The sequence below is a fragment of the Octopus sinensis genome, linkage group LG5, assembly GCF_006345805.1.
Source record: "Octopus sinensis linkage group LG5, ASM634580v1, whole genome shotgun sequence".
Classification (NCBI taxonomy): Eukaryota; Metazoa; Mollusca; class Cephalopoda; order Octopoda; family Octopodidae; genus Octopus; species Octopus sinensis.
The window spans coordinates 55,216,699-55,242,605 of record NC_043001.1 but is presented as its reverse complement, the minus strand read 5'-3'; the positions used below and the strand labels follow the sequence as shown (position 1 = coordinate 55,242,605).

General features: G+C 34.2%; 1 protein-coding gene across 7 annotated transcripts in view; it reads left to right on the top strand.

Annotated features, from left to right (window-relative positions):
• LOC115211793 (roundabout homolog 1) overlaps positions 1-25,907 on the top strand; it is a 703,622-nt gene that overhangs the window by 576,320 nt on the left and 101,395 nt on the right. For 3 of the 7 annotated variants that reach the window (XM_036503450.1, XM_036503454.1, XM_036503455.1), the window contains exons 24-26: positions 6,428-6,475; positions 19,728-19,778; positions 21,150-21,200. The exons of 1 other annotated variant lie outside the window; for it this stretch is intronic. In XM_036503450.1, coding sequence (XP_036359343.1) covers positions 6,428-6,475; positions 19,728-19,778; positions 21,150-21,200 — 150 coding nt within the window. The remainder of the gene's footprint in view (positions 1-6,427; positions 6,476-19,727; positions 19,779-21,149; positions 21,201-25,907) is intronic. 3 more of the 7 variants (XM_036503451.1, XM_036503452.1, XM_036503453.1) reach the window with 3 other exon arrangements.

The window sequence follows — 25,907 nt, the reverse complement described above, 5'->3', positions numbered from 1 at the left end:
AATGGTTCTTGAAAGTTTTGGTTAGTCTGGAGGCTTTGATGGATCTTTTGATTTGTGTCAGTGAGCACATAGAAAGATGTGCTAGGAACCTTAAACCGAACTTCCTAATTTTCCCTTTTTATCAATGTTCACAGAATACCTCAGTACAGCAACGATTAAATAAAGAGTCAATATACAAAGAATATTAAATTTCATACAAAAAATGTATATATGTAAACATACAAAAAAGTCCAGCTTGCATAGAATAGAATTGATATCAAGAATTAAAGGGGTTGAAAAAGAGTATGACAAATTCAACAGCTGTTTCTGGGAGCTAGGTGGTCCAAAATACTGATGGTAAATTGATTCCATTGTCAGATGATATAAGCTTCCATCTTCAGGGAAGAAATCTTACATTTGAGATGTTAACAGAAAGGAGATTAAAGATGGAATATGTATATACATATATATGTGTGTACACACACATGCACACACACACTCATATATACATACATACACACACACACATATATATATATATATATATATATATACAAACACACACTCACACACATATATGTACATATATACATATATATACAGAGATAAATATATATATAAGAATAGAAAACTGTGGGACACAAGTGGAATTTCAGGTGCAATGAACTCTCATCCTTACATTCATGTGTGTGTGTGTATGTGTGTGTATGTATATATATATATATATATATATATATTATATATATATGTGTGTCTATGTATGTATGTATATATATATACACACACACATTTATATATGCATACATATGTATATATGTGTATATACTAGTATATACATATGTATGTTTTCGTGTGTGTGTGTGTTCTAGTATATATACATATATTTATACACATAATCATTTCTAATTGTAATTGTCATATTAAACAGATCGCTGGCAGGGAAGAAGGCCTTTAGCTATGATAATTACATATACCTAGCAAGGAAGTGTTCTATCAATGTACTAACATGACAGTTGTTTTGATGTACTGACATCACACTTCATTACCAACAACCATCATTTCAAGATGCTGTTGCCATACTAATGTTGCTAATAAAATATGAGCAACAGTATATATATGTGTGTGTGTGTGTGTGTAATACATTGTAACCTACAGTGCATTCAGTTCTAACTTTCACTATGTAGTCAATAATGCAATAATGGAACTTAGTTTACATTGTCTCATACATATACATACATATTTAGAGATATAGATGTATGTGTTTGAGATACATTGTATATTTATATACTCTGTGATATATATGTGTGTGTATATATATATATATATATATATATATATATATATATATATATATATATACACACACTCTCCTACCTCAAGTAACCGCAAGGAAGATGTATATCATAACACTGCACTAGGAATCTCTGTCCCCCCCATTAGTTTTTTTGCTAGCTCTCCGTGTCATGCTGTTTCTGCCAATGACACCAGTGCCACTGATTGGTCTTTGCCCTCTTTTAGAGTACAGAAGACGTCAAAATATAATGTGTGTGTGTATGTGTGCATGCATGTATATATATATATGTGTGCAAAGCATAATTATATGATTAAGAAAAGAATTAGCAGACATGTGATACTTGTTGTGTTTGTGCTACAATGGTGTACTGCTGATGTTCATTAGCCAATTTCATAATGAGAAAGCTCCAAGAACATTTCTTAGATAAGACTATCCTACTGTAACCTCCACTGACCACGAGAAGGCAAACTTGACCAAATACCACACTATGTAGTCTATTTGTTGTTTTAAAAAATTGGACATTGATGAGTGGCATGAAATAGTCATGCAAGCCATGTACCAGTATATTGTAATGAGTCCAACAAGAGGTTTAACATGCAGTATATGCCCATCAGAGCTCAGTTCTAAGCACCCACATATTTATCATAGTTTTCCAAGGTATAATACTGGAGTTTAATAAGCCTTGTTGTTTATGGGTTTTGTACATTAATAATTTAGTTCTCATAGCTGAATCTGTAAAAGATTTAAGACAAGCTTCATTTTTATATTTGGTTTGCAAGATTCTTTATGTGAATCCATTTGTAAAAACAAATTTTGTTGTGCCTTAGGAAAGTCATTATGCCAATATTAAGAACACACGCACTGGTTCAATTCCACTCCTTGACTGATTGTAAAGGAGTTGAATTGAACCAGTGCATAGTGGAACTGAAGCAGTGCATGTGTTATTAATATTGGCATAATGACTCTCCCAAGGCACAAGAAAATTTAAGACAAGAAATTTTAAATAAGGAAGCATATCCCAGAAGGAAGAGACTTCAAAGAAGACAGGACTTTATTGCTACTGGGGAGGTGTTCGTGTTTAATATGCAGAAAAGAACCAGATATGAACTCTGTTCTTTATAGAAAATGTAAATATGATGATTGACAGAGAATGAAGATCTGTATGTAACTGATACACAGAAGTTATTATACTGAGTGCTGCAGAAATACCTCCCACATTTTAAACATTCACCTATGTGTTGCTAATGAACTTATGCAAGTGCCAATGATATTTTCATTTAGCTAATGAACAAAAACTGTAACCCTTTTTTTAAACAACAGTAAAATTAATTTTTCATAAATGTTGTTTCTTTTTCCTTTAGTCAACCTTTCAAATGTGAGTTTTCTGCTGCACCCTGTAGTAAGAGCAACTAGAAAATACGATTCTTTCAAAGAACCAAATGTTTCCCCATAAGTACGTCAGGGTGTTCTGAAGACTTGGAAGCTAGAGTAAGAAAAGGGCTGTAAAAAAGTTCTGGGAGCTATTACCTTTCCTAGTAACAAGGAGATTCTCTCTCTGAATGGAGAGGTGGATTTTATGATGATTCTTGTGTATGAAATGTGACATTACATGGTAGCAAAATATTGGCTCTTAATGCAGACAATGTGTAACGGCAAGAGAAAATAAGGCAAGCATACCCTACTGGATGTGTAATGATCAAATGAGCTGAAAGATAAATGGTACATGAGTGGAAGCAGATTTAGTGTGTGAAAGATATTTCCCTGGTACAGGCATGTGATGCATATGGAAGCACAATACTCAAGTGCAAAAAATGTCAAGAGATGAATGTGGAAAGAACTTAAAGAGGAGGAAAACTGAGGAAGACACTGGAGGATGTTGTGAAAATTCGCTGAACCTCAGAAAGTAGATAGAAAATGGCAAGACATTGTGCTAAAGAAGACACATCCAACCCATGCAATCATGGAAAATCAAATGTAAAATGACATATATGAGGATAAGCCTTTCAGTAACTGCAGTTTGTTTATAATTATTTTTCTTGATGGAATATTTCTTGCCTACATATCACTAAATAGTGTCTCCCTCTAATCACTATGGCATACGTATGACCTCCATATTTCAATTAGGAAAATCAGTAATCCCTTTTCTGTGGGCAGCAGGTGCATCAATAGTTAAAATCCATAGAAGGCTTTCTGTACAGTATGGAAACAGCTTTATGCTGCATGTCTATGTATAGTTTGCAAAATGGCTGCATAAGAAACTATGGGTCGCATATATCAAGAAGGAACAGGATACTTGATCCCTTCCTATTCTGATGACAGCATTAAAAGAGTCCAAGATATGATTCCATTCAACAGACAGGTAATTATAGATGAGATGTCAAAAATTATACAAGTTAATCATGGTTCTGCCTATCAAACCGTCCACAACAGAGTTGGCCATAGTTAATGCATTGCAGCAACTAGAAGGAGACCACATTTAGTGATACACATGCTACTAATCTTTCTACCTTAAAAGAATAAAAAGAAAAGTGCATTGCGAATAATTACTGGTCCATTTTTGTTACATGCATACACCCGCATGAATATTGTTGCTTTTACTCTCTTGCATTTATTATAACCATGCTATGCTTAAAATATTGGTTCTTCTTCAGTCACCATATTTAAGCAGTGCTTTGTCTAGTAAGTACCTAGATGGATGACTGCTTGAAATTTTTGAGTACTATAAGTGCCTTTATAGAATAAAGAATTTGTCAATGTTGCTGTGATGATGATGATAGCAGCAAGCTGATGGAACTATTAGCATGCCAGACAGAATGTTAGCAGAATTTTACCTGCTTTTATGTCCTGAGGACTACTCTGCCTTTCATCTTTATGGGGTCGATCAAATAAGGACCAATTGAGCTCTGGAGTCAATCTAATCAACAGGTCTTGTGCTATATTAGAAAGGATGATTATTAGTATTACGACAACAAGCTGGCAGAATCATTAGCTGCCAAGTGGACAAATGGCATTTCATCAATCTTTACATTCTGAGTTCATATTCTTCTGAGGTTGACTTTGCCTTTCATTCTTTTAGGGTTGATAAAATAAGTATCAGTTTAGTACTGGGATTGATGTTATCACCTTACCCCTCCCCAAAATTGCTGGCTTTATACCAAATTGTGAAACCATTATTATTGCTACTACTTCTACTGCTGCTTATTATCAATAACAGTTATGTATGGTGGTGTAATATTTTTTTTTACAATTTGGACATCACAGTCTTTCCTGAGATTGAAGTATATGTGTATATATATGTATATATGTATGTATGTATATATATATAGTCCATTCTAGCAAAAACTGTCCGATGAACGGCAACGGGAAACTCAGAGTAACAGATTTTGTTGAATTTTCTGCTGCTTTAAATAAAGTATATATATATATATATATATATATATATATATATACACAAACAAGCTTGTATGCATGCTACACTGAACAGAACCACTGTTCAGAGATAATCCATGTTTATCTGGCAGTAATTAACTTATATACTTATCTATATTGCATGACTATGGCTAAGAAGTTTGGTTCACAAGCACAAGCTTTTGAATTTTTATCACAATGTGTGGCACCTTAGGCAGATGTCTTCTACTACAGTGTCAAGTTGACCAATACTTTGTGAGTGAAATTTAGTAAAAGAAAAACTGAACTAAAGCCTATTATATATACACAGGTTTGCATGTGTGTATGTGTGTTTGCACGTCTGCACCAATAGGGCAGTGGTGTTTGTTTTTTTCTCTATAAATTATGTCCCACAGCTTGGCAGTTCAACACACGAAAGCTGATAGTATAAAACACCTAACTTGGAAATAAAGGTTGATGTTAGGAGAGGCATCCAGCTATAGAATAGTTACTCTAAGAAGCCGCATCCAGCCCAGGCCATCATGGGAAAAGTGTATATAAAAATGCTGATGGAAATGATAATTGTATACATATTTATATATACATTTTGGTTCATCTACCTTTCTATCTATTTGCTTATCTAACTCTCTGTTTACATACTTATCTATTTATATATCTATATATACACAGATACATGTGTGTATGTATGTGTGTGTATATATGTGTGTGTGTGTATGTAGGTATGTATATGTGTGTGTGTGTGTTATATATATATATATATATATATATTCTTCTGCATTTCTAATTTAATTTATGCTGTATATTTAACTTATTTTTACTAGTTTTTGCTTAGCTTTTATGTATGACCTGATTAATATCTTTTGATATCCAACATTGATATTCATACTTATATTGAAAACATTTCTCACCATCCCATTCCTGTATTCCAATCCGTATTTCATTAGTATTATCACCAAAATATTGAAATTACTTCGAAGAAATTCCCCAAACAAAATTTTTGAATTATTTTGCCCTCTTTTTCATTGTTTGTTTTTCATTGGAATGTTTGGTTTGCCTTTTTGTCGTTTATGTTTTTTGCTTATTTTTCACTAGATTTTAAATAATTAACTTGAGTGTATATTTGAATTGAATTTTTTTTATATATATATATTACTTAATCCTATTTATTCATATTCTTTTACTTGTTTCAGTCATTGGGGTACCATCTTCAAAGGTTTAAAATTATTATATTGATTTTAGTATTATTCTTTTACTTATTTATCAAACTTGTATGATGGTGTGGCAAAGTTGACCTGGAGATAAAGGGACAGAACTGGGATTGAACAAATAATACTGCTAGATAGTTTTACTCAATGCACCAATTCTGCAATCTGACCAATATATGTCAATGAATATATACAGATGCATATACACACATGCACGCACACACACACACTCAGAGCTTTTAATCAATTTCCATTGTTCAAATTTCTGTCGCTTGGCTTTGGTCTACCTAGTTATTGTAGAAAACACTTGCCTCAAATACTAGGCAGTGGAATTAACCCAGAGTTATAGGATCACAAAACGACATCTTTAACATCATGCTATATTTATATCTCTTTTCATTATAAACACTGAAATTTTTTTTTGTCTGATCTGCTTTTTTTTTTTTAAATTCAAGTCTGCATATCCTGTTGTTTTCAAGTCTGTATATACCTGTTGTTTTTTCTATCATAACCTTACTTAGTTCTCATTGATATGATACAGGATTCCGATTTAAGTGAAGATGATATACATTACCATCGAATTGATAAGGTAAAACATTTTTAAACAAATAAGAATAACTAAAGAATATTCAAATAAACCTCAACATTTTGGCCAAATCTTCAACTAACCTGATTTGTTTGTGAATGTCAGAAAAATCCCTTACAACATCTCCTCACTTGTAACTGTGTATGTATGAATATGGATGTATATGTTTTACTAGTTTCAGTCTTTGGACTGCAGCCATGTTGTAGCGAATGGTGTAAAGTTTCAGCTCCAGATATGTAAATAAGTTGTTATATGCAATAAGTAATTTCTCATTTCATTTATAAATCCAAATGTCTATGCATGTTTTAACTCATACAAGAACTATATCAGACACTCACTTTCTCTCCTCCCTTCTCTCTCCATCATGCCTTCCTTGATCTCCTCCTTCCACTACTTCCATCCACTTCTTATACAGCTGTTGGCATCCTTATTCATCACATTACCATACCACTGCAGCCTTCTTTCTTGACCATACCACTGCAGCCTTCTCTCTTGACCATACTACTGCAGTTTTCTCTCTTGACCATACCACTGCAGTTTTCTCTCTTGCACACCACATCTGATTCTTCATATGCCCAATTTTCCTTGCACCATATCTGCATTTTGTCCTACATGTGCACTGATGTAGCACACCCATCAGAAAATACTTGCTTCATTTATTTCTAGTGTTCACATATCTTCTGCATTCAGAACCTAAGTCTACCTACAATGTAGCATTGCTGTTTGTACACAAGCATGCAATCTACATTTCATTCTGAGGGAGAGATTTTTTGTTACCAATTAAGGTAATAACTCCCTGATATTTTCTATCTTTTTCTTATTCTAGCAACTATATATATAGACACTGATATAATCCTTGTATAAGTAAAAGCATGTTCTCAGTTGTTATAGTTACTCACATTGTATCTTGAGCAATATAAATTGTAAATTAAATGTCTAAATGTATGAGATGAGTTACTTTTAACAAAATTATAATTTTCTAATCTATGAATTTCAATCATTAGAGAAGAAAGTTATAATACTTACATCTGCATAACATTCCAATCATTTTGATCTTAAATCATTATTAGGTGTCTTGTTCTTTGATGTGTTCATAGTACCAGACTAGATTCAAATTAGTAATATTTTGTCTAAACTAAAATTATTAAATTTTAACTACTAAATGTGTAGCAGTATTTTACACATATCAGTGGACTATTAGATAAAGGTATTATTAGTCTCAACTAATATAGAGTCTGAGTTCAAATCCAATCTGATATTATGTTTACACATCTAGAAACAAGACATCTGATGCAGAATGATATCTCAACAATTAAAACATAGTATAGATATGTTAAAACATTTTTCATCGCTAAAGATGGGATTACTAGTTTGAACATCTATAACTTTATTTGCAAAAGTTTGTGTTTAGTTGACATTACTCTGAGTGTTTGCATGCAAAATTTGTAATCTTATATCAGATACTACATCAGGATTAAAGTATACATTTACGCATATGTAATAATCACTAAACCACTTTTTCTCACCCTCCAGTTGTGTGTGGAGAGGGTGGGGGTGATGTAACTCTGATATGTTCTCAAACAAAACACCTTTTGATCAAATAAATATATCATCACCATCACCCTTTAACGTCTGATTTCCATGCTAGCATGGGTTGGACAGTTTGACCAAAGCTGGACAACTAATCAGGTTCCAGTCTGATTTGGCTTGGTTTCTACATTTGGGTGCTCTTCCTAATGCCAACCACTTTACAGTGTGTGCTGGGCGCTCTCACGTGACACCAGCATGGGTTCCTTTTATGTGGTACCAGGCACAGGAATCTTGCTGGCCAATCATCTTCACCAGGGTATGTCATCTTAACACTTCTGCTGTGGAGGATGGGTCTTTAAATTATGTGACAAGAGTAAGTTCAATACTTGCTCACAAATGATTTGATCAACATAGGAATTGTATGAATTGTGTCCTTCCTTCGCTAAGATGATAGGTTGAGATTTAGAAAATTAAGTTTCCCACCACCAAACACAAATTGATCAGCTGCCTAGAAATCTGCTGTTCCAAGTGTTTTGTCATGTATTTTATATGAGAGTAAGTCTCCAATTGAATGCCAATACAGCAATTTATTCTTAGATAAAAAAAAAAAAAAGAAACAGCTGATTTTTAATTAATGATTAATGAGAAATTATGAATACAATAGTTAAGCTGGCAAAATTCTAGCCCTCTTTCTTTTTTATTGCAGCTTTTATTATTTGTTTATCAATTAATTAGTTCTAGTTAAATTTTGTGGAAATGTTCCACAAAAATATTGAAATAAAGCTACTTTTCCTTCCTTGACTTCAGGAGTTATTCAATGTTTTAGAAGTTGAAGAGGGTCAGTCGGTTGGTTGGTTGGTTAGTTAGGTGGGTAGTTAGTCTGTTAACATGGGGTCAGTAGAATGGGTGGGGCATCTTATATAATATCTAGTTATTATTTTTCATTTTTATACCTCATTTTTCCTTTGCCCCCTTTTTCCTATTGCGTTTTTATTTAATTTATTGTTATAGATTTCTTTTTTGATTAACATTTTAATTTCTTCTGAAGAAAAACACTGAATTTTCATCTGTTTTTGCTTGGTTTGCACAGAAATATTGATCCAATACACAAGGGAGAGTGATGTATGCATGTGCTTGTGAGAGAAAATGGGCATATCTGTATATGTGATCACTGTTGCTGTCTAACTCTTGGTCAGTAGTTTACCTGGCATTTTTTTTTTTTTTGTCTTAGATATATTTTATCTAGATAATGCTGGGAAGGGAAATGGGATGAAATGGTTAGGTCATGAATGTGGAAGAATGTTGGAGAAGGGTAACACAGAGAAAGACATGGTTAAAGGTAATGGAAGAGAAAATGAGGGAAAGGGATTTAATGATGAGAGATGTAAGGGATAGGACAAAATGGAGAAGATATCCAAGGTTCCCCTGAAAGCTAGCATTTGTTTTGGCTGGAAAAATGGTCTTAAACATTTGTTGCTTTTATTTGCTCTGGGATATAATTATATGTTTGGGATATATTTATTTGATATTCTTAGCAGGTCATGTCAGAACATTAAACTTCTCTTTCTGGCTAAAATATTATTGTTGCTGTTGTTTATTCCCCAGGTTAACTCTCATATAGTAGACCTGTTGTAAAGGCAACACAGCTGTGACCATCTTGTTATTTTAAGAGTATCTAGGAGTACAATACCTAATGCACCTGTGATTTGAAGGAGGCTCTTTGAACTATATTTGTAGCAGGTCAAGCAACTATTCAGAAACTTCATGTATTTGTAATTCTGTCTCTGTATAGGTATATGAATAGGTGTACAGATAAGTCAGTTAAAAATAAAATGGAACAGTGGAGGAGCAGAAGCAAAAAAAGGGGAAATAGAGGAACATATATTGTTAAGATGGTCAGGTGCTTGCACTTTACCTTTGCTGCCCTCAGAATAATGGAGAAGTGTTTTCTTTTAAAAAAGAAAAGCCCCTTTCATCATCCATCCTGTAAAAGGAATACTCCAATAAATTACTGCAGCATGGCATGGCATGAATAAATATCTATACATTGTGTGTGTGTATATATACACACATACATGTATGTATGTGTGTATGCATAGTACATTGTGTTGGATGTGTCTATATGTGTATGATAAAAATCCTGTAAGCATGAAACTTAGTGGCAGTGCTGGTGGGGATGATGATGGTCTTGACAATGGTCATGATCATGATGATCATGAAAAAGGTAAATATCTAGTTGTCATTGAATTCTGGCTCATACCTGATCTAACAAAGCTATGATCAAATGCATTTTTGCTATGGTCTTCCTGCTCCATATTTTGTTTTCCCTCTTTTTTTTTTTGTTTTGTTCCACATATTGTATTTGTTACTTGCTTTTCCAATGTTTCATTTATTTTTCAAGATGGCAGAGTGTAATTTCAAAGAAATGTATTTACTCTCTTTAGCTGATCAAGCAACTCTTATTGGGTCATGAACGAGCTATACTTTTTCAAGTACAAATTAATCTCAAATCAAATTAAAATAAACCTGAAGTAAATTAAAATTGTCATGAAGCAAATTAAAATAAACTCAAAATATTTTAAATCTGTTCTCTAATTAAATAGTTCCATCAAAACACATTTCTGTTGCCTTTATCTAATGAGTAATAAATTAAAGTTTAAATTTGTCTTGCAAAACGTCTTAAACATGTATCAAAAAATCTTTCTTGAGATCACTCGAATCATCTGTTTTGGAATTGTTATTCTAACTCTGAAAGCAATTGGCTTCAGTGAAATCATTCTTTCATTGATGACTTCTTATAAATAGTTTGTGGGGACACAATCCATATATCAAGAATAAATATTCTTATTCTTCAATATTAATTGTGAGTAAGGTGACAAGCTGCCCGAATCATTAGCATGCTGGAGACGATGCTTGGTGACATTTTGTCCGTCCTTATGTTCTGAGTTCAAATTCCAGTGAGGTCTGAGGTCACATTTGTCCTTCATCCTTTTGGGATTGATAAAGTAAGTACCAGTTGATCACTAGAGTTGTTGTAATCGACTTAGCCCTTCTCCTAAAATTGCTAGGCTTGTGCTAAAATTTGAAATCAGTATTAATTGTGAGTATTCACAGGGCCTATAAGATGAGGATTAGCCGTACATCAGTCCTGGGTCCATGATTATTTGCTATGTCACTCTCTAAAGTCAAAATCTTCACAGCCTACTTGAATTTTATTTAAGTAGACCTCCCACTTTCCTATACCCACAGAGCAATCTTGTTCCACATTATCAAATTTCTCTCTGATACTCTGAGTATTCATTTTAACCATGCCTCGGCCATTTCCAGAGTTCCAGAGTGATACATGAACTCTGTACATTCAGTTACATGCTGTTATTTTCTTAATAGTGTGTGCCGCAGTAATGGATCCCCAATCTTCTCATTCAGCAGTAGGTGGTACAATATATTCAAGTCTCAAGTGCATATTTCTTGTGTATTCCTACAACCCTTTTGCTTCTCTTTTTGACACCCTATGAAATATCAGTTCTCATAACTTAAAATAAGTCATCATTACTTTGAGATTGACTTTTGTTATTCATATGTAAATGTGACATTGTAAGTCTGATGATGATATGGATTGAAATTTAAAAGGAATCAGCATAAGTGCAAACAATTCAAATAGATATCTGCTATGTTTTATCTAAATATCTACTATTCAATTTGCTCCTAGATTGTTTTAATTTGCTCTGAGATTATTTTAATTTGCCCTGGGATTATTTTAATTTGCTTTGAGGTCATTATAATTTGCTTCAAATATATATTGATTTGCTTTGAGATTATTTTAATTTGTTCTTAAATAGGTGTAGTATTTGCTATAGAGTGATAAAACAGAATGCAGATTTTATGTATTTTCAATTACTTTGTTCAAGCGTCTTTATACTTTTGCGATTAGCTAAAGCAAAAAGGAAAATAATTAACAACTGTTTAATGATATATACAGTGTCAGTGCTGCATACAGCAGTGAACCAAACCTTCTTATGAAACTTATTTACATCTAGTGAACTGAGCCAGTGAGAGTTAACAGTCTTGTCCACATACTTTGTATATAACCTGTAAAATTAATATCAACCTTCAATCCTTCAGCTAATTTCCTACCAGGTTATCAATTCTGACAGCAGTAAATTCAGTAGAAATCCACTTGTGCTTGCACATGCATATATGCATGTGTGTGTAGTTGTATATATGTGCACCTTTGTGCATGTACATATATCTGTATATGTGAGTGTGTGTGTGTGTGCCCACATGCTGAAACAGACACTCACACACATATGTAAACATATATATATATATACTCTGTGTGTGTTTTTATATACACACACACAAACATTTGATTTGATATGACCAAACCCATAAAAATAAATGCTTTAACGATATACTCTAATAGAATTAAACATTCCTATATTTACCAAAATTTATTTCTATTCTCTATTTAACATTAGATGAAAGATATCAAAAACTAATTGTCTGTTTGCATTAATTAACCATGCACCATTTGATGAGTTTGGGGGTTTTTTGCTGTTTTATTCTATTTAATTCCTTATTTTTTTCTTTGTGAGTAACCCCTGCAGCTTCTTTTATGCCTCCTCCTACTTTCGATTCTTTTTTCTCTCTTTTTCCTTCTAAGTCTTTTTCATTCCTATTGTGTCTACTTCTTCCACTTTCTTTCACATTGTTTCTTCCTTTTCTTATAGTTATTTTCTCTCTTTTTTGCTTTGTCTTTTTCTTCTCTTTTCTTATTCTGTCTTTCCCTTTCTTATTCAATCTTTTCCCTTCATTTTCCTTCCTCTTCTTACTACTGCTACTATTATTGCCACTACAACTACTAATATTTTTATTTTTTATTTATTTTTTTCCTTAAATTTTTTCCATATCTATTTTCAAATAACAATAGTAACACAGACACAATTCAATAGAAAAACAAAATGCATTATTATTATTATTATTATCATTATCATTATTATCATTATTATTATTATTATTATTATCATTATTATTATTATTATTATTATTGTTGTTGTTACTATTGTCATTATTATTAATCCACTTCCATTCTCATTCCCTAATTTTTCCTTCTCATTCATGCTCCTTCCTTTTTCATTTTATTCTTCTTTGCTATTTTTAAAAAACTTTGTTGTCTTTATTTTTGTATATTTTACTTGCTTATTTTCTTTTTCTTTACCTCCTCTTCCATTCCCCTTATTTTACCTACTCTTCCCCTTTTTACCCCTTCCTCTCTTTTCCTCTTCCATTTCTATTTTCCATCATATTCATCTAATTCTTTTTTTATGTCTTTTTTATCAATCTTACTTTTATTATTATTATTATTATTATCATTATTATTATTATTTTTTTTGTTGTTGTTTAGTCTATTTTGCCCTTCTTTCCTTCTCACAGAAACATCTCAAATGAATGCCTCTCAGCTAATTCTTGAAACTAATCAATTAGATATATTGTAAAATTATTTAAAAATATTCTGACCGTGCCATCATCGTTATTACCAGTGCCATCCATGCCTTTTGTTTGGTTTCTCCAGCTGTTGTTAAATGTTTCAACCACTCTGGGACAATACACCACCAACTTTTGTCCTCGTACTGTGTCAACCATCCAACAAGCCTACTACTATTGCAACTACTGCTGCTGCTGCTATTCATTCTTTTCAGAATCTGAATGTCACATGTTCATTGTTTCTCTGTTCATCTTGCACTTGTATGTGAACTTCACTGTGTGTGTGTGTGTGTGTGTGTGTGTGTGTGTGTGTGTGTGTGTGGTGTGTGTGTGTGTGTTGTTGTTCTCATACAAGAAAACTGATATTTGGAGCTTCAAGGATAGCTGAAGCTGACTATGACAGTTATTTGTCTAAGTAAGCTCTCCTGAGAATTTGTGTGTGTGTGTGTATTCTGCTCATACAATAAGTGATATTTGTAACAAAAGTAGTATATAAATACAGTATTTATTTCATTATTTAATCTGAAGACAAGGAACAATACCTTTGGCCTTTGCAAGCCTTCACAGACTGATATAGTTGTTTTGTTTTTTAGTCTCAAGTCAGTGCTAATCAAGCAGACATACAATCAAAGGCATCCTATCCGTGACCATTTTCTCTTTTTTCTGTATATCAGTGAGTGTAGTTGTCAATTTAGTGCCGCTATTTCTAGCAGGTCAAGTGACCATTATAAAGTCTTGGTGTGCTTAATGCTGGTAGTTTGAACCTCTACAGATGCATGTCACTTAAGAGAATATGGAGAGGGCGGGATGGAGGGAGCAGAAGTCAGTACTGAGGAGGAAGGGTTGGGTGAAATGTCTAGTGTGGGTTCCTGTAAGACACTAGGATGGAATCAGTGGTAAACAGTTCTCTGTGTATAAACAGCAGGAATAATTTGTCAAATGAAGAGACAAAAGGAGAATACAGTGCTGTGTTAGGTTCAGGGTCCTAGCATATAGGTAAATGAAGGCTACATAGGTTTAGTATCATATTGCACTCCTACCTCTGATCATTCACCATTTCACTCTAACTTCTGGTTCATACAAGCATTGTCTATTTGATCTGTCTTTTCTAACTCAATTTCAGTGACTTTCTAATCCTCAGAGCTAGCTGGTTCCAAACTACCTTCATACATGAATATACACTTAGGCCCTCCTCTTCACTCATCTCTCTTCCTCTCATGGCTTATATTGTATCTGTCCACCAAAATCTGTACTTATGACTTCACCCAGTCTCTCAGAACATCATTCCTCCAGTATCCCCCTTTGTCCTCAGGTTTTGTTTTTCCATATCTTCAGTTTTTGGCTTTCAATTATTCAAGAAGAATAGCAGTTACATCAACCTCACCTGGCCAGCAAAGGCCATGAGCTCACCCACTTCTCTATTAAAAATAACTGTAAATTTATGCATTGATTTCTCCCTTTCTTGGTTTCAAATTCAAAATCTACCAGAGTCAGATTTGTCTTTTATTTCTCCAGGTTTGATCTTATAAAAACCAGTAAATTATAACTGTTACTAAGAATTGAACTTAACTAATTGAATGAAAAAAGGATCTTTATATTTTGTCAAATGTATTTTTGATATGGGGTACATATTCCATCAACTAAATTCACTCAATAGACATTGGTTGACCCAGGTACACTTAACAACGTTTATTACTGTCATTATCATCATGATTATCATTTAACATCCATTTTTCTAAGCTTTCTCAAGCATATGTCCCACCACATATTTTGTACTTCTTCATCTGTATAGTAGTACTGCTTGGTATTTCTTTACTCAATTGTCATCCTTCTTTGCCAGCACAGACTTGTGATGCAGACTGCATCTGAATCCTCTTATACCCATCATTCATGCACATTAGAATAACACATTAACAGAGCTTACTCACCTCATTTCTTTCCATACTTGTAGGGAGTCAAAGACTATTTAATGTGTCCTTTCCTGAAACATTGGAGCATTAAGGATTTAAGGAAGATTTAGTTGTTGTTTCTAGCACATAAAATCTCCCTTTTTGGCTCATGACTATATTAGAAGCTATGTGCATGTCTGTGTATGTTTTTTGCATGCATGATTTTGTGTGTGTGCGTGTATGTGAAAAGCAGTAATAGCTTCTTCAGTTGTAACTCAAGGTTAGGCAATGTAAATTTTAACCTACTGGTGTTTTTTCACATTATTGTTTTATTTACATTTACTCTCCATCCAAATATATCTCCATGACTCCAGTTCATTCCCTTCTAAATTTAAATGCCAAAATGTCAAATTCCCTCTGAGTCCCTGTCTACTTTTCCTACCTTCACCTTCATTCCAACCATTACCATTAAATTTTGATCACAACTGAAATTTTCAACAACTTTCACTTGTTGTTGTTATTACCATTGAGCCTTCAGGACAAAGCACAGACATCCCTGTCATAACTATCTACTGCTTTTTTTTTGTTTGTTTTTTCATTGTCTCCTTTTTGTTTCAGACATTAGAATGTTGTCATGCTGAGGCACTGTGTTAAAGGGTTTAGTTGAACAAGTCAACCCTAGAGCTTATTTTTTTTAAAGTCTAGTACTTATTCTATCAGTCTCTTTCTCCAAACTGCTAACTTGTGGTTGTCAAACTGGGAAACACACACACACACATATATGTGCATGATGATCTTCCATACAGTTTCCATCAACCAAAATTCACTCAAGGGATATTGGTCGGCCCAGGGTTGAACTGGAAGATGCTATGCAGTAGGACTGAACCTGAAACCACTTGGTTGAAAAGTGATCTTCTTAACCATACTTATTGTTATTATTATTATTAATAATAATAGTAATAATAATATAATCAGCTTCAGCTATTTAAAAAAAAAGGATAGGAATATTTATATTTGTATGATTCTTTTTATAGTCAGACTATCTTGCATACTTCAGTCTCACCCCGCTGCTCTCTGTATACATGCTTACATACATACATACACACACACACACACACACACACACACACATACATACATACATACCCACCCACCCCACTTGTTGTTAGGCTATCAAAAGCATGTTTGAAGACAGACATTTTGACTCTTATCTGAGGCTGATTCTCCTAGTTGAGTCAGTTGAAAAACTCCAAGGGAAGCTTGCAATCTGATACAGACATGCACATATTTATTTAACTACAGAGGTATCAAGCTGTTGGACCAGGTGATGAAGGTTACGGAGAGGGTCATAGCCCAACTAATTAGAGAGAGAGTTAGTTTAGATGAGATGCAGTTTGGGTTTGTGCCAGGGAAAAGTACTACTGATGCTATATTCCTGGTAAGGCAGCTGCAGGAGAAATACCTAGCCAAAGATAAGCCCCTGTACCTGGCTTTTGTTGACATGGAGAAAGCCTTCGACAGGGTCCCCCGATCCCTTATCTGGTGGGCAATGAGAAAACTAGGGATAGATGAATGGTTAGTGAGAGCTGTGCGGGCCATGTATAGGGACGCCGCTAGTAGGGTGAGGGTTGGAAATGAGTACAGTGAAGAATTCCGGGTAGAGGTAGGGGTCCACCAAGGCTCAGTACTCAGCCCCCTCCTATTTATCATAGTCCTCCAGGCAATAACGGAGGAATTCAAGACAGGATGCCCTTGGGAGCTCCTCTATGCTGATGACCTTGCTCTAATTGCTGAGTCGCTATCAGAACTGGAGGAGAAGTTTCAGGTGTGGAAACAAGGATTAGAATCGAAGGGCCTCAGAGTCAATCTAGCTAAAACCAAAGTCGTAATCAGTAGGAAGGTAGACAAATCACAAACACCTTCAGGTAGATGGCCCTGCTCGATCTGTAGAAAAGGTTGTAGGTAGAAATTCTATAAGATGCACCAAGTGTAAGCTATGGACACATAAGAGATGCAGCAATGTCAAAGGAAGGCTAACTAGGAAGATGGTTTTTGTATGTGGCAGATGCTCAGGAACAATAAACACTGAAAATGCTCTGAGACCAACTTCCGTCACTTTCCAGGGAGAAAAACTAGAAATAGTTGATAGTTTCCGTTACCTAGGTGACCAAGTCAGCAGCGGGGGCGGGTGTGCTGAAAGTGTAACTGCTAGAGTAAGAATAGCTTGGGCAAAGTTCAGAGAGCTCTTACCTCTGCTGGTGACAAAAGGCCTCTCGCACAGAGTGAAAGGCAGACTGTATGATGCGTGTGTACGAACAGCCATGCTACATGGCAGTGAAACATGGGCCGTGACTGCTGAGGATATGCGTAAGCTCGCTAGAAATGAAGCCAGTATGCTCCGATGGATGTGTAATGCCGGTACTCACACTCGGCAGAGTGTAAGTACCTTGAGAGAAAAGCTGGACCTAAGAAGCATCAGTTGTGGTGTGCAAGAGAGACGTTTGCGCTGGTATGGTCATGTGGCGAGAATGGATGAAGATAGTTGTGTGAAAAAGTGCCACACCCTAGCGGTTGAGGGAACCTGTGGAAGAGGCAGACCCAGGAAAACCTGGGACGAGGTGGTGAAGCACGACCTTCGAACTTTAGGTCTCACTGAGGAAATGACTAGAGACCGAGACCTCTGGAAGTGTGCTGTGCGCGAGAAGACCCGGCAGGACAAGTGAGTCCACAACCCGTGGCCTTCTACATGGGATGGAGCCAGCCTACGTATGCATACCTTCCCTTCTTGGGACACAAAACTCTACTGTGAAGACGTGTTGAGGCAAGTGAGGATCAGAATCGAAATCGATCAATGGAAATTGCGGATGTGCTACCAGTGCCGGTGGCATGTCGAAACTCTGCTTGTGAAGACCCATTGAGGCAAGTGAGGATCAGAATCGAAATCGATCAATGGAAATCGATCAATGGAAATTGCAGATGTGTTACCAGTGCCGGTGGCATGTAAGAGAACTTTCCGTTTCGCGACCGTTGCCAGCACCGCCCCGTTTCGTGTCCGTTGCCAGCCTCGCCTGGCCCTCGTGCCGGTGGCACATAAAAAGCACCATCCGTTCGTGGCCGTTTGCCAGCTCTGTCTGGCACCAGTGCGGGTGGCACGTAAAAAGCACCCACTACACTCACGGAGTGGTTGGCGTTAGGAAGGGCATCCAGCCGTAGAAACACTGCCAGATTTGACTGGGCCTGATGAAGCCTTCTGGCTTCACAGACCCCAGTAGAACCGTCCAACCCATGCTAGCATGGAAAACGGACGCTAAATGATGATGATGATGATGATGATGACATTTGTATAAACCACACTGAAACACACATTTTGAACAGACATGTCTTGCAAATGCCTTCATATTTTATTTATACTGTTGAAATCATTTCCATACATTACAAGGTGGCATTTTTCAATATATCTGCTGCAAAATTTTGTATAAACTGAAAATAAAATTAATTAGAATAGAACTTAATATATTAATAATATATCAATCTGGTATGTTAACTCTAGTGAAAGAAAAAGTCTTAATCAATAACAGCATCTTTTATTATGTTGCCAACCAATCTTTCTTTTACTATTTTGCTGATTTCAATCATTGGATTGCAGCCATGCTGTGGCACCAGCTTCAAGGAGTGAATGTTAGAGTTGCTTTTTGTCATTTTACCTGCAAGAAATAGAAGCCAAATTTTCTAAATCATCTTCAGATCCTATCCTGCTGTCTTAATCAAAGATATGACAGGCATTGTAGATTTTGGTTTAAAACAGGTCACAGAAAGAATGCTTTCAATTACAGGTTTTAAAGGGTTTGCCTGGATCTAAAACAATAGAAATAGCAATAATAACAATGACCACCTTCATTTAGTTGATTATAGTTACCCTTATAATTGTAGTTTGTTATATCATTTATCAACTTGAGAAGGATGAAATGCAATGTGGACCAGGGTAGGAATCCAAACTCATATGGAAAGGGAATAACTAAATACCACGTGGTGTTTAGCACAATACTCCCCTAATTTGCTGTAACATTACTTATTCATTGGATCAACAGGTCCATTGTTTGAACTTGAACTTCTAACTTGATTATTTGCTGTACAGCCACATTAGTATTTACACTACAAACAGAATGAAGCAAAAAAAAGTTAAAAAAAACAAAACAATGTCATCCATTTTCAAGGCAAAAAAAAATAACAAACAAAAAAGGGAGGGGAGTTTATCACCATTTTGTTTAGTGTTCTTTTTGTTTTGTTTTGTTCTTTTTTTTTTATTTCTTTCTATTGTTTATCATTTTGCACCTTTGACAACTCCGATACAGGTATCTTCAGACTGCAGTCAGTGTATACATTATTGCCACATGGAACCTCAGGTAAACATAGTTTAGCTTTTGTGAATATAAGTGGGTGACTGAGGGGGCATGTTTGCATGGACATACGTCTGAGTGTCTACATGAATGTGTAATAACATATTATCACATACATACATGTTATGACATATATATTATGATATATGTATGTGTATGTATACATATGCATGTATATGTGTCTTATATATATACACACATATATTTTTTGCTTTCCAAGATAGGGATGAACACCAGTGTCCCATGAGGCAAGCATGATAGTTGCTGAGTTTTGTCTCAGCATGTTAACCCACAAATAAAGAATATTTATCCACCAATGCAGTGTTGAGCACTCATTCTCAGTGTTCGATAATAGCATGTGTGTATGAGTGTTATGTGTGTGTGTGTGTGTGTGTGTATATATATATATGCACACACACGCATATAGTAACATATTGTATAGCTACAAAAATTGTTAGCTTCAAAATTTTAAGAATATCACCTATTACCACAGGATCACCTGAATAACACCAGAGAATATAACAGCTGAAATGTTAGATGTCTGTCATATTCAATAATTTTTTTTTTATATATATTTCGAACCAAACATTTTATTCAGTCTATGGAAGTAGATTCTGTCTATGCCAGATATTAGCTATTCTCATGTTTTTGATGTTTCTTGAATATACCTAGTGTTTGTGTGTGCATATATATATATATATATACATCACTTCACTGACTCAGAAAAATATCTGACAATCTATTCTAGTGAATTGAATAAAGGGTTTGAAATTCTGAGAACTTTACGAAATGTAGCAGGTAGCTGATGAAGGCTGCTGAGTACAAAAGCCAAAACATTATCTGTGCAACAACAACTGGTTTGAGAACTCTAGTTGGTATATATTAGTGTATAATATTTCTTTATCTTAGATAGTAATTATTCATCCCAGAAATTCAAACAAATTTTACTTAACCATTACTTTTAAGTAGCATTATATTTATGTCTTGTAATAACTTTGTAGAGAACATAAGATTGACTAAATGTAATATTTCTGATCTATAGTTCTCAGGATAACATACAGATAGCTTTTTATTTAATACCAAACTCTCAGTTTTGATTACAAATGTACAGTAGGATGAAACTATTATTTATGCATGTATGCCCGTGTGAGGGAGAGAGTGACTTTATGCATATATATATATATATATATATATATATATTATATATATATATGTCTTACCAACTCAGATACTCCAATAACTGGTGCAATACTTTAACAAGATTACTAACAGATTTGAAAGAAAGTTATATCTATATCTTTCTTTGTTTCTATGCGATATCTTTAAATACTGTGGCCAATTTTTTGTTTTTAAAATTTCTTTTGAAATATAACACAGATATCTTCCACAGAAGTAACCTATAAAGCTATTGTTAAACCTGAGAGGAAGGTAACTATTTTATGTCTCAGCTTGTTTTATTTCAAGCATTATGATGATAATGATGCTGATGATGATCACATGAAAGAATGCATTCTGTTGCTTAAAACAATAATTATAATAATAGGAGAAATTGTAATTATCAATAATGATTTCTTTATAAAAGTAATCAACAACAAAAGCAACAATATTGACAAAATTAACAGTAGTAATTATAAGAATATTAATATTGATATCAGTAGTTATAGTAGTAGTAGTAGTTGTTGTTGTAGTGGTGGCGGTGGTGGTAGTGGTATTACCTTTTCCTCATTTTTGTTGCATTTATTTATTTTGTTAAATTTATTTAGATGATGATGATAATAATAATAATAATAATAATAATAATAATAATAATAATCCTTTCTACTATAGACACAAAGCCTGAAATTTGGGGGAGGCAGTAGTCAATTACATCGACCTCTGTACTCAACTGGTATTATTTTGTAGACCACAAAAGGATGAAAGGCAAAGTCAACCTCAGCTGAATTTGAACTCAGAAAATGAAGACATATGAAAGGCTGCTAAGCATTTCACTCATCATTCAAATGATTCTGCCAGCTAAATAATAATGGTTTCAAATTTTGGCACAAAGCCAGCAAATGATTTAAAATTTTGGCAATTCTGAGAGTAAGGAGAAGTTGACTAACATTGACTCCATTGCTTAAATGGTACTTATTTCATTGTCCCCCATAAGATGAAAAGCAAAGTCAACCTCAGTGGAATTTGAACTCAGAACATAAAGACAAATGAAATTCCACTGACATTTTGCCCAGCATGTTAATGGTTCTGCCAGCTCACTGCCTTATAATAATATAAATAATAATAATATATTGCCATCTGTAAATAACACACACTGAACACATTTAACTGATGTGTTGAACCATATGAGACTTGAATACAGATGCTATAAGAGGATAATCAACTACAGTTTGTATGTAGATGACCATGTTACATGATACAGATGAGAAATACTTAGAAACACAGATTTAATACAAGGATTCATATTAGAAAAATTCATTGAGGCAACCTTGAAGAGAAATAAATTAAACCAGATATATTATGCTGGGTAAAGAAGCAAATACTTTGGAATCAATGAACTTGATGAATGATAGTATACATGACTGAAAGAAAGGTTTGGAAAAGAACATCATAAATACTTAAATTGTGCTAAATACAAAAATTACAAAAAAAAAAAGGTATTAATACTGTAGCTGTCCCAGCACTAAGTTGTAATATTCTCAGTTTGAACACTAAAGACATAACAATTATTATTATTATTATTATTATTATATTATTATTATTATCATTATCATTATTATTATTATTATTATTATTATTATTTATTATTATTATTATTATTATTATTATTATTATTATTGTGTCTAATCTAACAAATTCCCAAAGGTATTATTAAACCTGAGGGGAAAATAGCTATTTTGTATCTCATCTTGTTTTTATCTCGAGCATGATAATAATGATAGACAAACAAAACAGAAAATCAGGACTCAAAGTTGAGACTGGAGGATTTGTATTTGTTGTACAGGATCAAAGCCTTCCTGCTAGAAACTACCAGAAGCATGTAATAAAGTAGAATACATTTAAGACATTGCAGAATATGATGAGTTTTGAAAGAAACAACTATGTTATTGCTGGCTGCCCAGTTTTAAACATGAGAGAATATGTTTACATGTATGATACAAGCTGGAACTATCATACACTGGGACATTGTACCAGCATTATGAAATACCAACAGAAAATAAATGATATAAAGATATACTAGAAAAGGTATCAGAATGACCAAATCATCACACTCTGGGATAGGCTAATTCAGACAGGAATACCAAATTTAATTGACTAGATACTGTTAAGAACTTCCAGGATATGAAATGTCTCTTATTTGAAATATGTAACCCTAACTCAACAGATTATAATGAATCTCATGTAGAAAAGATAAAATTATCCAAAGATAAAGATCAGAAAACAGACATTACCCAAATCTGGAACTGAAATCAGAAACAATCTCTATAATAAAAGGTGCAAAACCCAGGAGTTGCACAAAATATCTGAGGGATCTTTATGAAGTAGAAATAAATGTTTTCAAGAAACAACTTGATTTCCTGCTGTCCACGATCCCAGATGAAACTATACCGTAGATAGAAACTCAAAAGAGAGCAGCAGTATCAAACTCCCTTCTTTACCAAATGCCAATCACATAAGAACGGTCAGTGAAAAAGTGATTACACTGATGGTGCCCCAGAATGGTTGAGGCCTATGGGATGATGTGTATTAAAGAATAAAAGAGCAATATGCAGAAAATAGCAATACTAAGCACTGTGCATATATAATATAGAGTATTCGCATTGTGACAGAAGGAACAAAACATGTCTGAAGGTATAACAGCAGCTACAACACAAATACAACTATTTGTTAGATGCCATTCCTGTCACCAACCCTCAAAGAAGATGCTACTTCTCCATAACCAAACATGTTTTCATAGAAGATAAGTAATGAAGGACGCTACTTGTGTTATGTTAACAAGTACCATGCTATTACAAGAGAAGGAGAAACAAATACGTCCATAGATGTGTGTGCATGGTGTGTGTGAGTGTGTATATATATATATGTATATATATATATATATATATATATATATATATATATATATATTATATATATATACACACACACACAAAGGAACAAAACAGGTTTCTTTCAGTTTCAGTCTGTCAAATCTACTCACAAATCTTTTGCTAGCCCAGGGCAATAGCAGTAGATGCCCAGGAGCCACAAAGGCATGCTAGCACCTTACAACTACATGCCTACTACTGTAAAATAATCAAAACAATAATAGTAATACTTCTGCTAATAACAATTGTAGTCATTATAGCTTGCTGAAACATTCAAATCTATTTTAAAATTTGCACTATTCTGTTTCATCAGCTATAAATCCATTTTCCTATGATACAATTGTAGATTGGTTTGTTTTAGTTTGTAGTACAAATAGTTGTAGGCTTGATTTATTGGTTGGGCATGTTCTTTGTTTAGTTCCTTTACTATCAGTTTGTTTCATTTCTGTTTTTCTTTGTTTTATTTTTTTTTGTTTTGTTTTTTTTTTCAATTTATTTGGAGGAGAGGAAGCAATTTTCTCTTTGTTATTTCCAATAATTAAACTAATTATTGTAAGTAATTAGTTGTTTGTATTTTACATTTCACACACTCTCATTTAGTTTGACAAATAATAGTAATTCTAGCATCTCTTAACAGCTGTATGATTAAGTTTATGCTTTACGGCCTCCCAGTTCTGAGTTGAATTTCATTTGTTTGTGCGGCACAATGGGCAAATGACCAATGTCTTGTGAAATTTGGTAGATAGAAATTGTGTTAGACCTCTTTACACACTCTCTCTCTCTCTCTCTCACACACACACATGTTTGAGTGTGAATGGATATATATATTCTGTAAATGCAATGTGTGTGTGAAAAATGACCAAAAATTATTGCTTCAATTAAAAAATTGCCTATACTCTTTTACTTGTTTAAGTCATTTGACTGTGGCCATGCTGGAGCACCGGCTTTAGTCAAGCAAATCGACCCCAGGACTTATTCTTTGTAAGTCCAGTACTTATTCTATCGGTCTCTCTTGCCGAACCGCTAAGTTATGGGGACATAAACACACCACCATCGGTTGTCAAGTAATGTTGGTGGGGACAAACACAAACACATAAACACACACATACATATATATATACATATATACGATGGGCTTCTTTCAGTTTCTGTCTACCAAATCCACTCACAAAGCTTTGGTTGGCCCAAGGCTGTAGTAGAAGACACTTGCCCAAGGTGCCACATAGTGGGAATGAACCTGGAACCATGTGGTTGGTAAGCAAGCTACTTACCACACAGCCACTCCTGCACCTATGAGTATTTTATTTCTTTACCCCCACCTACACACACACACACACACACTCTCATGTTGTGCATAGACTCCCTTGTCAGAAATGCAGTGGAACGATGATTGGCATTTCTAGAAACTTATAACCAATGGTGCTATTGTTCACAAATGCCTGATACAAAAGTTTTTTGTTCAATTATGAGCATATCTAAATAATAGCAGTTCAAGGCAGTTAGGAAGCATATACATGTTCACTTGACCTGCTTGAAATTGCTACCCCATTTCTCTCATATAACACTCAACCATCTTAAATATGCAAGGGACACATTGGATAATATAAAGTCTAGCTATATAATGATAGAAATTTGGGGGAAAGGAGGTTACTTGATTATTTTTATCAACCCCAGTACTTGACTGGTACTTATTTTATCAAGCCCCAAAGGGATGAAAGGCAAAGTCAATCTTATCAGAATTTGATCTCAGAATATAAAGTCAGAAAAATGTCATTAAGCATTTTGTCTAGCATGCTAATGATTCTGCCAGCTCTTTGCCTTAATTCTAGATATTTAATGGATGTGAAACACGAGATGTTTGTGGATGGAAGACTTTTGAACATAACTTTTCTTTGTCAGAGTCGACCAGGTGTTAAATAAGAATTGTAACAACAGTTTATTTAAGGAACAGTTCTTAACTAAAGCAAAAATAAGACGTAGAGTAAATTTTGTTGATTTGTTTTTTAAATATCTTCTGATAGATGTTGAATATGAGATAGGAATACATATAATT